Source organism: Mercurialis annua, linkage group LG6 (genome assembly GCF_937616625.2).
Source record: "Mercurialis annua linkage group LG6, ddMerAnnu1.2, whole genome shotgun sequence".
In the NCBI taxonomy this organism is placed as follows: Eukaryota; Viridiplantae; Streptophyta; class Magnoliopsida; order Malpighiales; family Euphorbiaceae; genus Mercurialis; species Mercurialis annua.
In genome coordinates, this window is record NC_065575.1 from 13,233,757 (window position 1) to 13,247,701 (window position 13,945).

The 13,945-nt window shown below is 36.1% G+C and overlaps 2 protein-coding genes across 2 annotated transcripts; one reads left to right on the forward strand and one right to left on the reverse strand.

The window, feature by feature from the left end:
- Positions 1-1,128: 1,128 nt before the first annotated feature.
- On the forward strand, positions 1,129-5,203 carry LOC126688109 (rhamnogalacturonan I rhamnosyltransferase 1). Its single transcript, XM_050382685.2, has 8 exons — positions 1,129-1,611; positions 2,175-2,242; positions 2,313-2,401; positions 2,489-2,651; positions 3,209-3,498; positions 3,860-4,064; positions 4,338-4,495; positions 4,605-5,203. The coding sequence occupies exons 1-8, from the start codon at positions 1,326-1,328 to the stop codon at positions 4,876-4,878; spliced, it is 1,533 nt and encodes a 510-aa protein (XP_050238642.1). The 5' UTR covers positions 1,129-1,325; the 3' UTR covers positions 4,879-5,203.
- Positions 5,204-5,502: 299 nt separating this feature from the next.
- On the reverse strand, positions 5,503-9,058 carry LOC126688348 (fructose-bisphosphate aldolase-lysine N-methyltransferase, chloroplastic). Its single transcript, XM_050383013.2, has 6 exons — positions 8,541-9,058; positions 8,401-8,429; positions 7,616-7,827; positions 6,793-6,915; positions 6,157-6,561; positions 5,503-5,914 (listed from the first exon to the last, which is right to left on the reverse strand). Exons 1-6 carry the CDS (start codon positions 9,023-9,025, stop codon positions 5,702-5,704), a joined length of 1,467 nt encoding a protein of 488 aa, XP_050238970.1. The 5' UTR covers positions 9,026-9,058; the 3' UTR covers positions 5,503-5,701.
- Between the last annotated feature and the right edge of the window lie 4,887 nt (positions 9,059-13,945).

The window sequence follows — 13,945 nt, forward strand, 5'->3', positions numbered from 1 at the left end:
TTCAGGAAAGCTACTTCAATATTTGAAGTTGTCAAGCTTTTTCCATAAACGGCGCCAGTTGATGAAGTCTGCCTTCATAACAGTGATTGACCTGTAAAATAGAATAGATGGTTGATCGGACGGTGGTTATCCGATGAGCGCTCCGATGCTTAATTCAATTAATGAGCTTAAAGAGAGTATTGTTGTAATTGTAATTATGCGTGCATAGGCATACTTCAAGTCCTTTTATAGTTAGCATGAAGGAATGCTTTTTAGAGTTGAAATAGGAAAAGAATTACTATTCAGATGTATGAATCAATAGAAAAATGATTCCTATTTAGCAAGAGTTTTATTTAGGAAAGTCTTCCTAAATATGATTAGTTACGATAGGAATATATTTTCATGTATGAAAGTAATTCTGAGATCTGAGTCTTCTAGAATTTTTATAGTAAATGAATTATTCACGTAATCAATATCTGCCGGTGAGACGCGTTAGATCTAATTACTGAAATTTACCGAGTCCTACAAAATTCGGCCATTTTGGAGATTTGGGCAAATCCTCTCGGATTGCCTTTGACAGACGAGACCTTCGTGACTGTGCTATAACTTGTTTGGGCAAGTATTTAGATTCGCTTTGCTGAGCGTATAATACACGACTCAGTTCGTTATATCATTTTGGAATTCGATTTCCATCATTCATTATTATTTATAATAATAAAAATAAAATAAAAAGTCAATTTTAAAGAGGCTAAAAATATTACTTTTGTGTAATAATAAATTTTAAAAATTTACCATTATTTTATAAATTTATCCTCATAATTATATCGTATGTAATGAATCAAAGAGATCAAATTATTTTGATTTGATTTGCTACTCAAGTAATTTACCTTGATTTTATCAAAGAATCAATTTATATGGTGTAGTTTAATTATCATTATGATTCCGCTTGTCTTAATGTGAATTAATCTTTAGCAAAAACACTATGCTTAATACTTTAAACTATAAAATGTTAAATTCAAAAAAATCAAAACAATTTTTTTTTGAATATTTTAACAATTAAATTAATCTAAAAAATAAAGTTTGTGAAAAGCCAAGCACCTTGTTTTCCTTTTTTAAATAATTTTATCGGTATTTAAGAAAACGTTTATTTTCCCCGTGAAAAGTAAAAAATAAGATCGAAAAGTTAGAGCCATTTAATAAGTAAAATAGTTGTTGAATCCAAAGCTTCAATAATAATTTCAAAATGCGGACGTAAATAATAAAGAGAGTTGTAGCAGCGATCTGATTCTATGAAACGGCGACGATGATGGAGAAGAGAAAGAGCGGCAGTAAAACGAGAGAGAGCAATGGAGGTTAGATCGGACGGTGGTAAATCATCAGCCAATAGCAACAGTAATTCTTCTTCTTCACAAGTAATAGGTAGAAAACGATTACAGGTTTGGTTCATCAGAGTGTGTTCCACCATTTTGTTGTGGACTGGCTTCGTTCAGCTCGTCGCCGTTGGTGAGTTATGGCAACCGCATTTTATTACCCGTTATTTTACCCGTACAATACTTCAGATCACGCCCGTTTCTCTTCAACTTACTCCGCCTCCGCCTTCTCCGCCTCCTCCTCCTCCGCTCCTTCCTGCAAGTGAGTGAGTTAATCTAGCTTCGGAGTTGATTCAGTTTCACTTTTTTAATTTATAGAGATAAATAGAGAGCACTTTTGGAATTTTGTTTATTTACATATTTAATTGTTGTTAGTTGGGAGCATAATTTATTTTAATGAGCAATGCCTGAGCCAGCTGTTTGCTTTGTTTATTTTAATAAGCAATCCACGAGTTTAGGGTTACAATTCTGCATTCAAGAATCATGAAAAGCTTGTGTTTTGGCATTTGTCTTCGTTTAAACAACACATTTGCATGATGTATAGATTCTTGTTGAGGGATCATGGACAACCTAGGTAGGATGGACACGGAAACAGCAAAATGGCCTTATTTTAGGGTTTCCTATGTTAAAATTTAAGTTTCGTGTTCAAAATGCCAAATGTCCGACACGTTTCCGGAACAGAGAACGTTGATCGAGTGAAGTGTTCGTGCTACCTGGATAACAATACCTTCATTTTGTTGTTGGAGTCTTTATGTGTTTGAATTGTATGGTATTTAACTGCATTTGGCATAAAAGATAAGATTTTTTAACAGAGACGTACTGCAGGAAATTATACAAGTAACGGTTATCTTAAGGTGTCATGCAATGGCGGCTTGAATCAAATGCGCGCTGCGGTTTGTGCTGCTTCCATTTTTTGTTCTTTATATTGTCTTATCAGGCTATTGACTATTTTTGGCATATCAGATATGTGACATGGTTGCTGTTGCTCGGCTATTGAATCTGACTTTGGTTGTTCCTGAACTTGACAAGACATCTTTTTGGGCTGACCCTAGGTGTATTTCTTGTTAGTGGAGAGCTACGGTTTATGTTTACCTTTTGCAACTCTGTAGTTCTTTACTAAGTAAAAATTTGTTCTGCAGTAATTTTGAGGACATCTTTGATGTGAAGCATTTCATTGACTCCCTAAGAGATGAAGTTCGAATTATCCGAAGGCTGCCAAAAAGATTTAATAGGAAACATGGATACAAAGTATTTGAGATGCCTCCGGTTAGCTGGTCAAATGAGAAATACTACCTGCAACAGGTGCAAATTCTTATGCCAAATTTTATTAATTCAGTAGATATTTTGATCCATTTAGCAATTCTTTCTAAAAACTAGTAGCGGAATTATATGAGTGATTGATTTGCAGTTTGGTTTGTTGAATATTGAATTTCATCTCAAGCTAATTTTTGTTAGTTAAATGAATAGATAGACCACTTACTGGTTTAAAAGTTCTTTCTAACATCAAGCAGCTGAATTAGACGAGTGATCGACGATTTTCCAGTTTGGCTTCTTAAATAGAGTTTCATCTTCAGTTTGGCTGATATACTTTAACCAGTAAACAGACCGGACTGAACTTCTTCACAAGTTTTATCCTTGAGCAAAATAAGCTAGTAATTTCAGACTAAGTTTTGATCGATGCATAGAGCACCTAGTGTGAGGTTTAACAAAATACATCCAAACTGATAGTAATTCTGTCTTTGTGTTTGAATGGCTTGTGGTTCCACCTAGTGATCTTCCCTCTATCCTGCATTTTGTAGAACAATTCTTTGTCAATAAGATAAGACTAATGATTAAATTTCTACAATTGTATGATGCAGATTTTGCCACTTTTCAGCAAGTTAAATGTGTTGCACTTCAACAAAACTGATGCACGTTTGGCAAACAATGGGATATCTCTTGATCTTCAGAAACTCAGATGCCGAGTGAATTTCCAGGCACTGAAATTTACTCCGCAGATTGAAAGATTGGGATACAATTTGGTTCGCATGCTTCAGGAAAGAGGGCCTTATGTAGCCTTGCATCTAAGATATGAAATGGACATGTTGGCTTTCTCAGGTTGCACCCATGGCTGCTCCGTTGAAGAAGCTGAGGAGCTCAAGCGATTAAGGTTTGTTAAGTTGAAAATTTGACTTCTTGTTGTTATGGGATGTCATTTATTTCTGATACCATTGTCTTTCTTCTTCTGCCAGATGGCAGCGAGTCCTTGAAGATGTTTATTTTTTTAGTAGCTGCTAGGAAATATAAAAATGGAAATCAATCATATTGTTAATGAAGACAACATCATTATAGAATTACAACCAGGATGGCTTGTAGTAGTCTCTTTGGTATTTGGACATTAGAACATAGTAGAGAGAATACATGAATAATAACCGCTGACTTTCTTAGTGTGTCTATTCTTTCACTCTGGTGCAACGCTCTATTTTGCAAAATATATAATATATGTTTTTTTAATAGCATTTTTCATTTAGATATGCCTATCCTTGGTGGAGAGAGAAAGAGATAGTGTCTGAAGAGAGGAGATCTCAAGGTCTGTGTCCTCTGACACCTGAGGAGGCGACACTGATCTTGCAGGCACTGGGTTTTGAAAAGGAAACACAGATATATATTGCAGCTGGTGAGATATATGGAAGTGAACGTAGACTTGCAGCACTAAGGGCTGCATTTCCACATATAGTGAGTAATTACCGTTCCATTTCTTGCCTCAAGTTTTTCATATTGTAAATCTGAAGTATCTTATTAGGTACTCTATCCGTATGCCTGTGTAACACTTTGCTGCTTGTGCCATGTTTGCCTAGGGGTCTAAGTGGCTTTTCAATGGGTTTGCTTTTCCCATGGAAACCAATTGATTGCAAACCTGGAAGACACATTTAATTCATTGTCATCTAAATTTATTTTTCTATGTTAGGCTTTGTTCCACCTAGATCTCAGTCTTAAAGTTTATTTCAGGTAAAAAAAGAAATGCTGTTGGATCCAGCAGAGTTGCAGCAATTCCAGAATCATTCTTCGCAGATGGCTGCTCTGGATTTCATGGTCTCAATAGCCAGTAATACTTTCATTCCCACATATGATGGAAATATGGCGAAAGTTGTTGAAGGTCATCGCAGGTATGTGCGCCTTTCGCTCTTGGTGTAATTTGTCGTATTATTTAATTTCACAAGGGATGCATATCGTTTATTCAAGTATTGATGACCCTTCTGATTAAATGTCATCCAGGTATCTTGGATTTAAGAAAACAATCCTACTAGATCGAAAAAAACTTGTGGGGTTACTGGATTTGCATCAGAATGGGACACTCACTTGGAATGAGTTTGCAATTGCTGTTCAAGCAGCACATGAGAAGAGGATGGGACAACCATCACGCCGTAGGATCATAGCAGATAAACCGAAGGAGGAGGATTATTTTTATGCAAACCCTCAGGAGTGTCTTTGTGAGCGAGCAAGTTGTGATGAGTTGCTAGACCGTAATAACTCGAGTACATGGCGATGAGAACTTAATTCCAAGCAGATATTAAGATAGTGAGTGACCTGACTATCATTTAGAAGCAGCAACCTGGTTTCCAGTCTTGAATACACACACCTTAGAGCTTTACAAGAAATTGGCAGAAAAGAATGGTGAAGTGTCAATTTGGAGGCAGTCAAAGGGCATGCTTTTTCATTTTTTGTGTTGATATATTTATTCTACCGGTGAAGTTTTGTTCAATGGTATAGTCCCACATTTGGAAAATACATATGTAGCAATTATATTCTTTCATTCATAATTTACATGAACAATACTTTATATAGTAAACAGCTTAATGTAGACATCTTTATTATCCGCTTGTAAATTTCTTAATTTCTTAGTCACTCACCGGCTGTGCAAATCGAGCAAATTAATGAATTCATTCAGTTTTTCTGTTTGATTTCGCTTAAAATATTTCAAATTTTTGTAAATTTGCTTCAATTCGGCTTAAAAAAAAAAACCAAAGCATTGGTTTGAACCAAACGCACACCTCTAACGGTGATAGTCACGAGGTCAAAACTTGTAAAATAATCTTTCCCTGTATTATAACTTATGTTTGCCCAAGAATGAGGTACTAAAATTCCTAGGCATGATCATGATAATACCTACATATTTAGTGGAGAAGAACAGCTAAACTACCTTTGGATGTATGAATTATGCTCAATATACATGCAATGTGTAAGTAGCACAGAAAAATCAAAGACGTAGCAGAAATAAATCACTAGTAAACAAATGATACAAAATCTCTGATAAGTAGCTTGCCAGACCTCTCTTTAAAAAGCTATGTTGTGAACACATTTGGAGCAGTTCTCTATTTGGCCTCCCAGAATATAATCTCACCTTGCTCCCCCATTAGACCAAGATCTCTAAGTCTCCTTTCTTGGTAATATTCAAACTCGTCCATTTCCGATTCCCTTTGCTTGAAAGCTTCATCAATTTGCAGCAGAACCTTCTTTTCCCCTGCTCTAATACCCACTGCTACCTCGAGCTTTGGGTTAAGATCTGTTCTTCCTAGTTTTTCATCCTGCAATTCGCTTTTGATGTTTAGTTCTAACTAGCATAAAACCATTACCGATTTGAAGACACCATCTGCTTCAATTTTGAGAATATGCATGACTTATTAACTTCTCCAGTGCACCGAAAATGATAATGGTAGGGACAAATTTTCGAGTCTCAGATTCAAATGTCCCCCTTCTCCATTGTAATTTTAAAAAAGAGAACATGAGCTAAAATTTTAGACTATTTTATTATGAATGGTCAATTTACCTCTTCAATAGTAGTGTGATATCCTGAAAGAGCAGCTTTACAAGCATCTCGGACTACTCGGCATATGAGTTCCTCATTGGCACGAGTAACTGGTAATTCAAGGTGGCCCCAGATGGTATTTCTGAAAATAGATTCTAAGAGGAAAGCATCGGTTCCCCCAAGTGCTACCAACCGCAAATACGGAAGCAATGTCGGCGGAAGAGGACTGCCCAAGACAATGTCAAAATCTGCAGTCTCTCCCAGACCATTTGTTTCAGCAATGTCCAGCTTGTCTCCGAAAAATGGATCCGACTCGGATATTTGAAGTGTTAAGGTATATGTATTGCGACCAGGCTTTGTTTCTATGAAGCCATAATCAAGAGCCAACTCAGCATTGCTCTTATTTACATCATATTGGATCAGAACCTGTTGAAATCAGTCAAAATGAATTACTAATCATCAGATCACAAGCCAAGCATATAATCGAAATTTCTTTTAAAATAACCCAGCAACATAATTTTCTGTTTACTTTCAAACTTTCACGTCATATATAGTGTTCCATTACTACAATTTGTTTAAAAGAATAGCAGGTAAAAGAAAATCTGCAGTAGCATATTGGAAACAGCACTGTAGAAAGTAAGAGCTAAATCACTTTACCTGCTCACCGGCCTTGACTGAAATGGGCGACCTGAGAGAAAACAGGAGGTCTCTAGAGAAAAGACCTCCTCCTTTAATCTCATAAGCATAATCTTCTGTTGTTATGTCAGGGCTGTGGTTGATCTGATCCAAGAACCAAGTAGTTGGAACATTATTTTTAGGACATGAAAAATTCACAACCCTCTTGAAGATTGGATTCGGACTTGCTATGCTAAGTTGGAACAAGAGGCGAATTATTTAATTTAATATATATATTTCTACTTGCTCATTTACTTCACTCTTTCCCCTTATTGTAATGTTAATTGTCAACTGGATAACTACAACATAACATACTTGCTTTGATTTTCTAAATTTCCAAGTGTGTAGATATCTATATCACACGGAAACTTCTCAAATCCTATATTCGGCAATTCATTTCTGTTTTCAGAAACTCCATATTTATAACTCATTCTTATAAAAAATGTTGCTTATTTTCCATTTCTGCAATTTTTCATTTCCGTGCTAGACAGAGAAATTACTCAAAACTGAATGTCGATCTACTTCTACATGGGTGGGACGCCAGATGAATATTTCAAATGCACTAATCTCTAAAACAAAATGCCAACTCTGGAATCGCGGGTCAAGATGCACATCAATTTTCTAGAAAAGAGATTATAAAAAGAACAATCCAAGTTGTTTTTTCAATGCCAATGCCAGAAGAATCTCCTAGCTACATCTAGCAGAACCAGAAAAACAATGCAGCATAAATCTCAAGCAAGCTTTAGAAAGACAAACTACGCGTTGCTACTGAAAACGACATAAGAAAAGAAATGAAAGATCATACCAAATCTGCAAGGGGAATCAAAACAAGATTTTGACCACGAAGACGAGAAAATGCCCTTGATTTGAGCATCCCAAATGCCCAGAAGAAGTCATCCAATGTTATAGGGGAAGGAAAAAGCTTCTTATGAGGGATAAGAATTTCTTCTTGTACTTTTACGAATTCACGCTGCAAATATTCTTTTACATTCCACGTTGTTCGCAGCAGTTGAGTTCCTTCAGAAATTCAATTAAAAAAAGTGATGAATAACAAGGAAATATCATGGTAAATTCCTTTTCCTATGCAGGTTAAAATTAAATAATCAAATTGTCATAATATGTTCCGATAATCCACAACCTTGTAATTTTTGTAAAACATCTATAAATATAAACAAAAAAATATAGCTAACCAAAGAGGACAAGATTAGGTAGCACGGACACGGGATAATGTAAAACTTGGACACACACACGGCGAAACAAAATTATTTTTGAGTTTTCTATGTTAAAATTGAAATTTCATATCCGAAACAGCAAGTGTCCGACACATATCTGAAACGGGAAACGTCAAATTAACTAGCAGGGACACGGACATGAGGAACATGATACTTGGAGACAGACAGGGAGGAACCGCGTTATTTTAAAGTTTCGTATGTTAAAATTGAAGTATCGTGTCCGAAACGCCAAGTGTCCGACTCGTTTCCGAAACGGGAAACGTTGATCGATTGAAGTGTCCGTGCTACCTACTAATCAATTAAAAGGCTCATAAAATGCCAAACTGAAATAAAATTTAGAAAAGATGAGATGACTAACCTTGAAGCTCAGCAAGTTCCTCTTCTGACCTGCACTGGAATGACAAAATCAAACACTTCATCAACCCCACAAAATCACAACTCACTGATAAACCAAATTCCAATTAAAAACAAAGACAAAACAAAACAAGCATAACCCACCAATATATAGTTGAGTTAGTACTGTGAGGAAGTATATCCAAATAAGGCCACCATTTAGAACCCTCCTTCTTCCCCTTCTCTTTGATCAAGAACAGAGCAACAGATATCCAAGGCTTCAATCCACTGCACACACTCCCAATATCAGAAGCTGCAACTGCATCTGGGTTTATCCAGAGTTTCTTTGGTATTTCCAAAACAACATCGTTTCTTGCAATGTCTCTGTGGGCTATCAGCCCCAGGCCTTCTTTAACGAGACCAGGCTTAGCTGGGGCCTTGCCTGTCGCAACGCCTTGATCACTCAGCCACTGCCAAAATGTCTGCAATGAAGGTGGTGATGTGGTTGCTGTTGATGATGGGAGAGATGATGAGGAGGTAATAAAGAAGGATTTTTTCAAGTGGAGAGATTGGATTTTTGTAAGTGGAGAAATTGGTTTTGAAGAAAAAAGAAAAGTTGAAGAAGAGAGAGTGTAGTAGTGTGTAGACATTTTTGTGGATATTTTGAAGGTAATGGGATAACGGGTAGATTTTATAGCTTTTTCTTCCGGTTTAATAACTAAAGAACAAAGGATCACTTAAGCCCCTCAATTTGTCATAAAAGATCAAAAAAGTCATTCCTAACAAAAAAGAGTCGAACAATCCCAAAAATTGGCAAAAAACGGTTCCAATTCACCCTCTTACAGAAAAGAGAATGAGCTTCTAAATTAAATATAATTAACTTTAATTAACCATAATTAAAATTTGGGCTAATCTTTTCTGTATCAAATCTTTATGGGTTTGTCAGTTATAGTCAAACCTTTCAAAATCGTCAGGATTAGCCCATTTTGGGATATTCAGAATCTTTTCTGGCCATTTAGGCTAATCCTGCATATAATAACTGTCTGAATATCTCAAAATGGGCTAGTCCTGACGATTTTGATAGATTTGACTATAATGACAAAACCCGAAAAGATTTGATATTAAAAGAAGATTAGCCCAAATTTTAATAAACCAATTAAAATCTAATTAAACCAATTAAAACTTAATTAGATCTGATTAAACTTAATTTAACAAATCAGATTTCAACCAATTTTGTAACAAACCACTATGGATCCTCCTTTTAAAACCGTTGCCGGCTCTTTGTCGCTATCGTTACTTTTCATCAATAAGAAATGATGGCCCTTGGCCGACATTGTCACGACCCAAATTATTGAGCCGAGACCAGCGCTAGGGAATGGGAGTGGTAGCTCTGAAACCCGTAGCAAGCCTAAAACCACTAATAATTTCTCGCATTTAAAAGTATAATATTGTATATAAAACATTTTCAGAAAACTCTTTTAAATAATATAATTGTAGATATTAAAATATCATATCAGAGTTTACATTAAAATCAATCATTTGAAGTCAATTCACAAATCTGCTATTGACTCCTATTGACTACTGCAGCTCTAGAACCTCATACTTGTGCAAGTCCAATGACTTCTGGCACAATGAATATGTTTTGTCTGATCCGACTTCTACTACCTGCAAACATCAGAGTGAGGGGTCAATATTTGGGGAAATACTGAGTGAGTTTGCAAGTTACTAACGGTATTATTAAAAACATGACATCGCATACGATAAAAACTCGTATATACAAAATCAAGATTCGATATCAAAATATCATATAATATGCTATTATATTATCCAAATATAAGATCCGATTGAAACCCTAATTACGATACTCAATACGATCTATAACTTATATACGATCCATATCGATAATAATCAATTCGATCGATCCGATGGGTAGGGTCCCGAGATAATTCAACCGAATTAAACCACTACCGTCTCTTAATTCCAAGGTGTGGGTCCCGAGATAGTTCAACCGAGTTAAACCCACAGGATACGGGTCCCGAGATAGTTCAACCGAGTTAAACCTCGTATCCCATTCGATATACTCATTCCAACTTCGATACGATACGATACGATTCAATATACGATGTTCGATATTCGATATTTGATATAATTCTACGACACGATAACAATCTAGACACGCTAGACTGACATACTTACCGGTGATCACACAGTCCTATTGACGCCCAATAGGTAGCACGTTTCCTCGAATCACACACTGGTTTCAAAACTATAATAATTCAATAATAACAATAAATGATAATCGATAAAAGCAATTCGATATGCTACATATCAAATCATATACTATGCGATGTGTTTAATCATAATATATCAAAATATTAACTTTTAAATAACAATACGCAAAAGTAAAGTGCCACTCACAGTGACCGATATTCCTTATATCCAAACGTAAGCTCCAAGAGACTAGCCCGTCAATCTTTGACGAGCTCCTTGGTTCATCATACTCATAGCTCGATAGCCCGTCACATCTATCATAGGATTCTATCGTTAAAGAGTATACTTAAAGAATCTGTTCTAACGATTATTCTAACCACCAAACATGACCAAAAGCGCAAAACATAAGCTGTCGCGTTCTAAACGTATCTTTCTTGATATCTATTACCAAATCTCATTCTTACACTTGGTTAATACCATTAGTGGTGTTTAACTAATCAATTAAGCCTTGCTTAATATGCTCATTCCATAAGCCTAGCTTAAAACATCAAGTTCCATGTCCATTTCACGCTTTCGGAAGCTATTTTCCGCTCCCGGAGGTCCCCCGAAGGTCACGATCAAAGTAGGGCTCGTCGTGTTAGCTTGGCACGTCGTGCCCTTCAATTTTCATGAAGGGCACGTCGTGCCCTTCCTTGTGCACGTCGTGCACCCCTACTGGTGCACGTCGTGCACCCCCGTGGTGCACGTCGTGCCCACGACGTTTTTGACGTCTCTGGACCATTTCCGAGGCCCCAAATCACTCAAAACTTATACCAATTCATATTCAATTCATCTAAACATGTTATAAACACTTTAATCACTTCGAAATCAACCGTAAACGTCTCAATTCCGACGTACGCGATTCGAACGTAACGTTTTCGTTGAAACAGCCTATAAACTCAGATTTTAACATCCAAATCAGCAATATTACCTTTATATGATGCTTAGGATTGATAGAGCTTCCAATTCCGAAGATATTGCCGCGAAAATCGTCCGAAACGGACGTCGAACGGCGAAACGGCGAGCGAACGACGGTAAGAATCGATGAATGAAACGAGAAAGAGATGAGAGCTTCTGGAGGATTCTTCCTTCATCTGATTCCTATCATTAACTTTATATATCATGGTTAAAGTCCCATTTTGGTAGTTGTTCTCTTCATTTGTTACAAATTAACCTTTAAACTTTTCTTTTGTTCGATTCAGTCCATAACTAAATTAATTAACTTTTTAATCATAGCTATACGTATTATTTATATCCGATAAATAATACGAATCCAATATTATTATTTTCCGTTAATGATCTTTCAATTACTATTCTCGATATTTAATTGGCTAATTTGCACTTTGGTCCTTAAACTTTTCAAAAATTGTGATTTAGCCCAAGACGCATCCGCGTCCAAATTTTAAAAGGCCTCCGATTGACCCGAAACTTTTACCACATATACTATAAAACATTTTGCGGACCTTGGCGAAATAATTTCCCTTTTCGTGACTCAACTGGTTAAATTACCACTTTAGTCCCTGAACTCTAGTTTGGGACTTTTCTTGACATTTTTCCTTTTAATTTAAATTCCAACTTTAGAATTGGAATATGATATTAAATTCCGCATAATTACTTTTCCAAGACCGACCTACTAAAGACTTATTTACTTTAATTTCTTGGAAATTATTTCCGATATCGCCACCCTGGCGAATCAGAACTGGACACATGGTCCAATTGGATAATTGAATCTTTTGGGGTATTACATTCTTCCCCCCTTATAAAAATTCGTCCTCGAATTTTCATATTCTTCTCTTACTTTAATCCCATGTACATCTAGAATTTTTGTTTATAGTAAGGATACTGTGTTCATTTTACGACACTGGTCAGCACATGGAATTGTCATTCCAATTTCTGTACTTCTTGCACTTTGATGTCAGTTATCACTGACAACTTTACTTTTGATTTCTTCTCTTAAAACTTTCAGTTCCTTACTGATATCCAATGATAGTTCGTCTTAATGACGTCTTATCATCAAAGATGACTAAACTAGTAGTATTCATGTATACTTACCATTCTATGTCCTTGATTCTTTACTTTCGTTCAATACGTCTAATCCTATCATCGTTCCTTGTTGAGTAATGTGAATACTCAATTAGCTCATGCTTCTCTACTTATGTGGTTTTTTTATTGCTGTCATCTAATTTTTATTTATTGTACTGCTAGTGTAATACCCCAAAATATTTAAGTATTTAATTGGACCACGTGTCCAGTGTTGCATCGCCGGAGTAGCGATATCGGAAGGATTTCCGAGAAATTAAGATAAGTATAAAACTTTAGCAGGACGGTTTTGAAAAAGATTATTGCGAGGAATTTAATATTATATTTCAATTCTAAAGTTGGAATTGGAATTAGAAAAGAAAAATGTTAAGAAAGTCGCAAAATAAAGTACAGGGACTAAAATGGTAATTTAACCATATAAGACCCGAAGGGATATTATTTCGCCAAAGCCCGCGAAATATTTTATAGTATATGTGGTAAAAGTTTCGGGTCAATCGGAGACCTTTTGAAATTTGGACGCGGATGTGTTTGGGCTAAATTGCAACTTTTGAGAAGTTTAAGGGCGAAAGTGTAAATTAGCCAATTAAGCCTCGAGAATAGTAATTAAAAGATTTTGACGGAAAATAATAATATTGAGTTAGTATTATTTATATGAATATAAATGATACGTAAGCAATCGAGTTAAAAGAATAATTTAACCATTTGGTTAAATTAGAAAGTTTAAAAGAGAAATAGTTTAAGTTAAAGAAATGAAGGATCAAAATGTTAATTAGCCATACATATATATAACCTTTCCTTAAGAGTAAGGAAAGAAGAAGAGAATCAGAAGAATGAAACAGAGAGAAGAAGAAAGGTTTTGGCGATCGATTCGCCGCCGTTTCGCCGTTTCTCGCTCAAATCGCGAGTTCTTTATATCAATTCGTTCAGAATTCGATTCTCTATCATCGCTAAGCTTCAAATCGAGGTAAGCTTGACGTTGATATTATGAGAATTGATAAATAAGGGTTATTTTGTTTTAACGAATTAAACGAATCGTAATCGCGTTTCTATTGGCGTTTTTGATGATATTTGAGATGGTTATTAATGGAAATCGTGCTAGAATCGACTTTGGACGTTTAAGCACGTCGGAATTGGCCCGGGGAATGAACCCCGGGGCTGCACATCGGCAGCCGTTTGCTGCACGAACGTGCAGTACACGTTCGTGTAGCATACTGCACGAACATGCAGCACACGTTCGTGTAGTACACTCCACGAACGTGGAGCACACGAACGTGCAGCGT

Bases quoted from the DNA above. Each gene is read 5' to 3' on its own strand.
- LOC126688348 (XM_050383013.2), bottom strand. From the start codon at position 9,025: ATGTCTACACACTACTACACTCTCTCTTCTTCAACTTTTCTTTTTTCT. The intron at 6,916-7,615 runs GTATGATCTTTC...TTCTTGGATCAG, and splicing joins TGATTCCCCTTGCAGATTTG to ATCAACCACAGCCCTGACAT. The intron at 5,915-6,156 runs GTAAATTGACCA...AGCGAATTGCAG, and splicing joins ATCACACTACTATTGAAGAG to GATGAAAAACTAGGAAGAAC.
- LOC126688109 (XM_050382685.2), top strand. From the start codon at position 1,326: ATGGAGGTTAGATCGGACGGTGGTAAATCATCAGCCAATAGCAACAGT. The intron at 2,652-3,208 runs GTGCAAATTCTT...TGTATGATGCAG, and splicing joins AGAAATACTACCTGCAACAG to ATTTTGCCACTTTTCAGCAA. The intron at 3,499-3,859 runs GTTTGTTAAGTT...TTTTTCATTTAG, and splicing joins GAGGAGCTCAAGCGATTAAG to ATATGCCTATCCTTGGTGGA.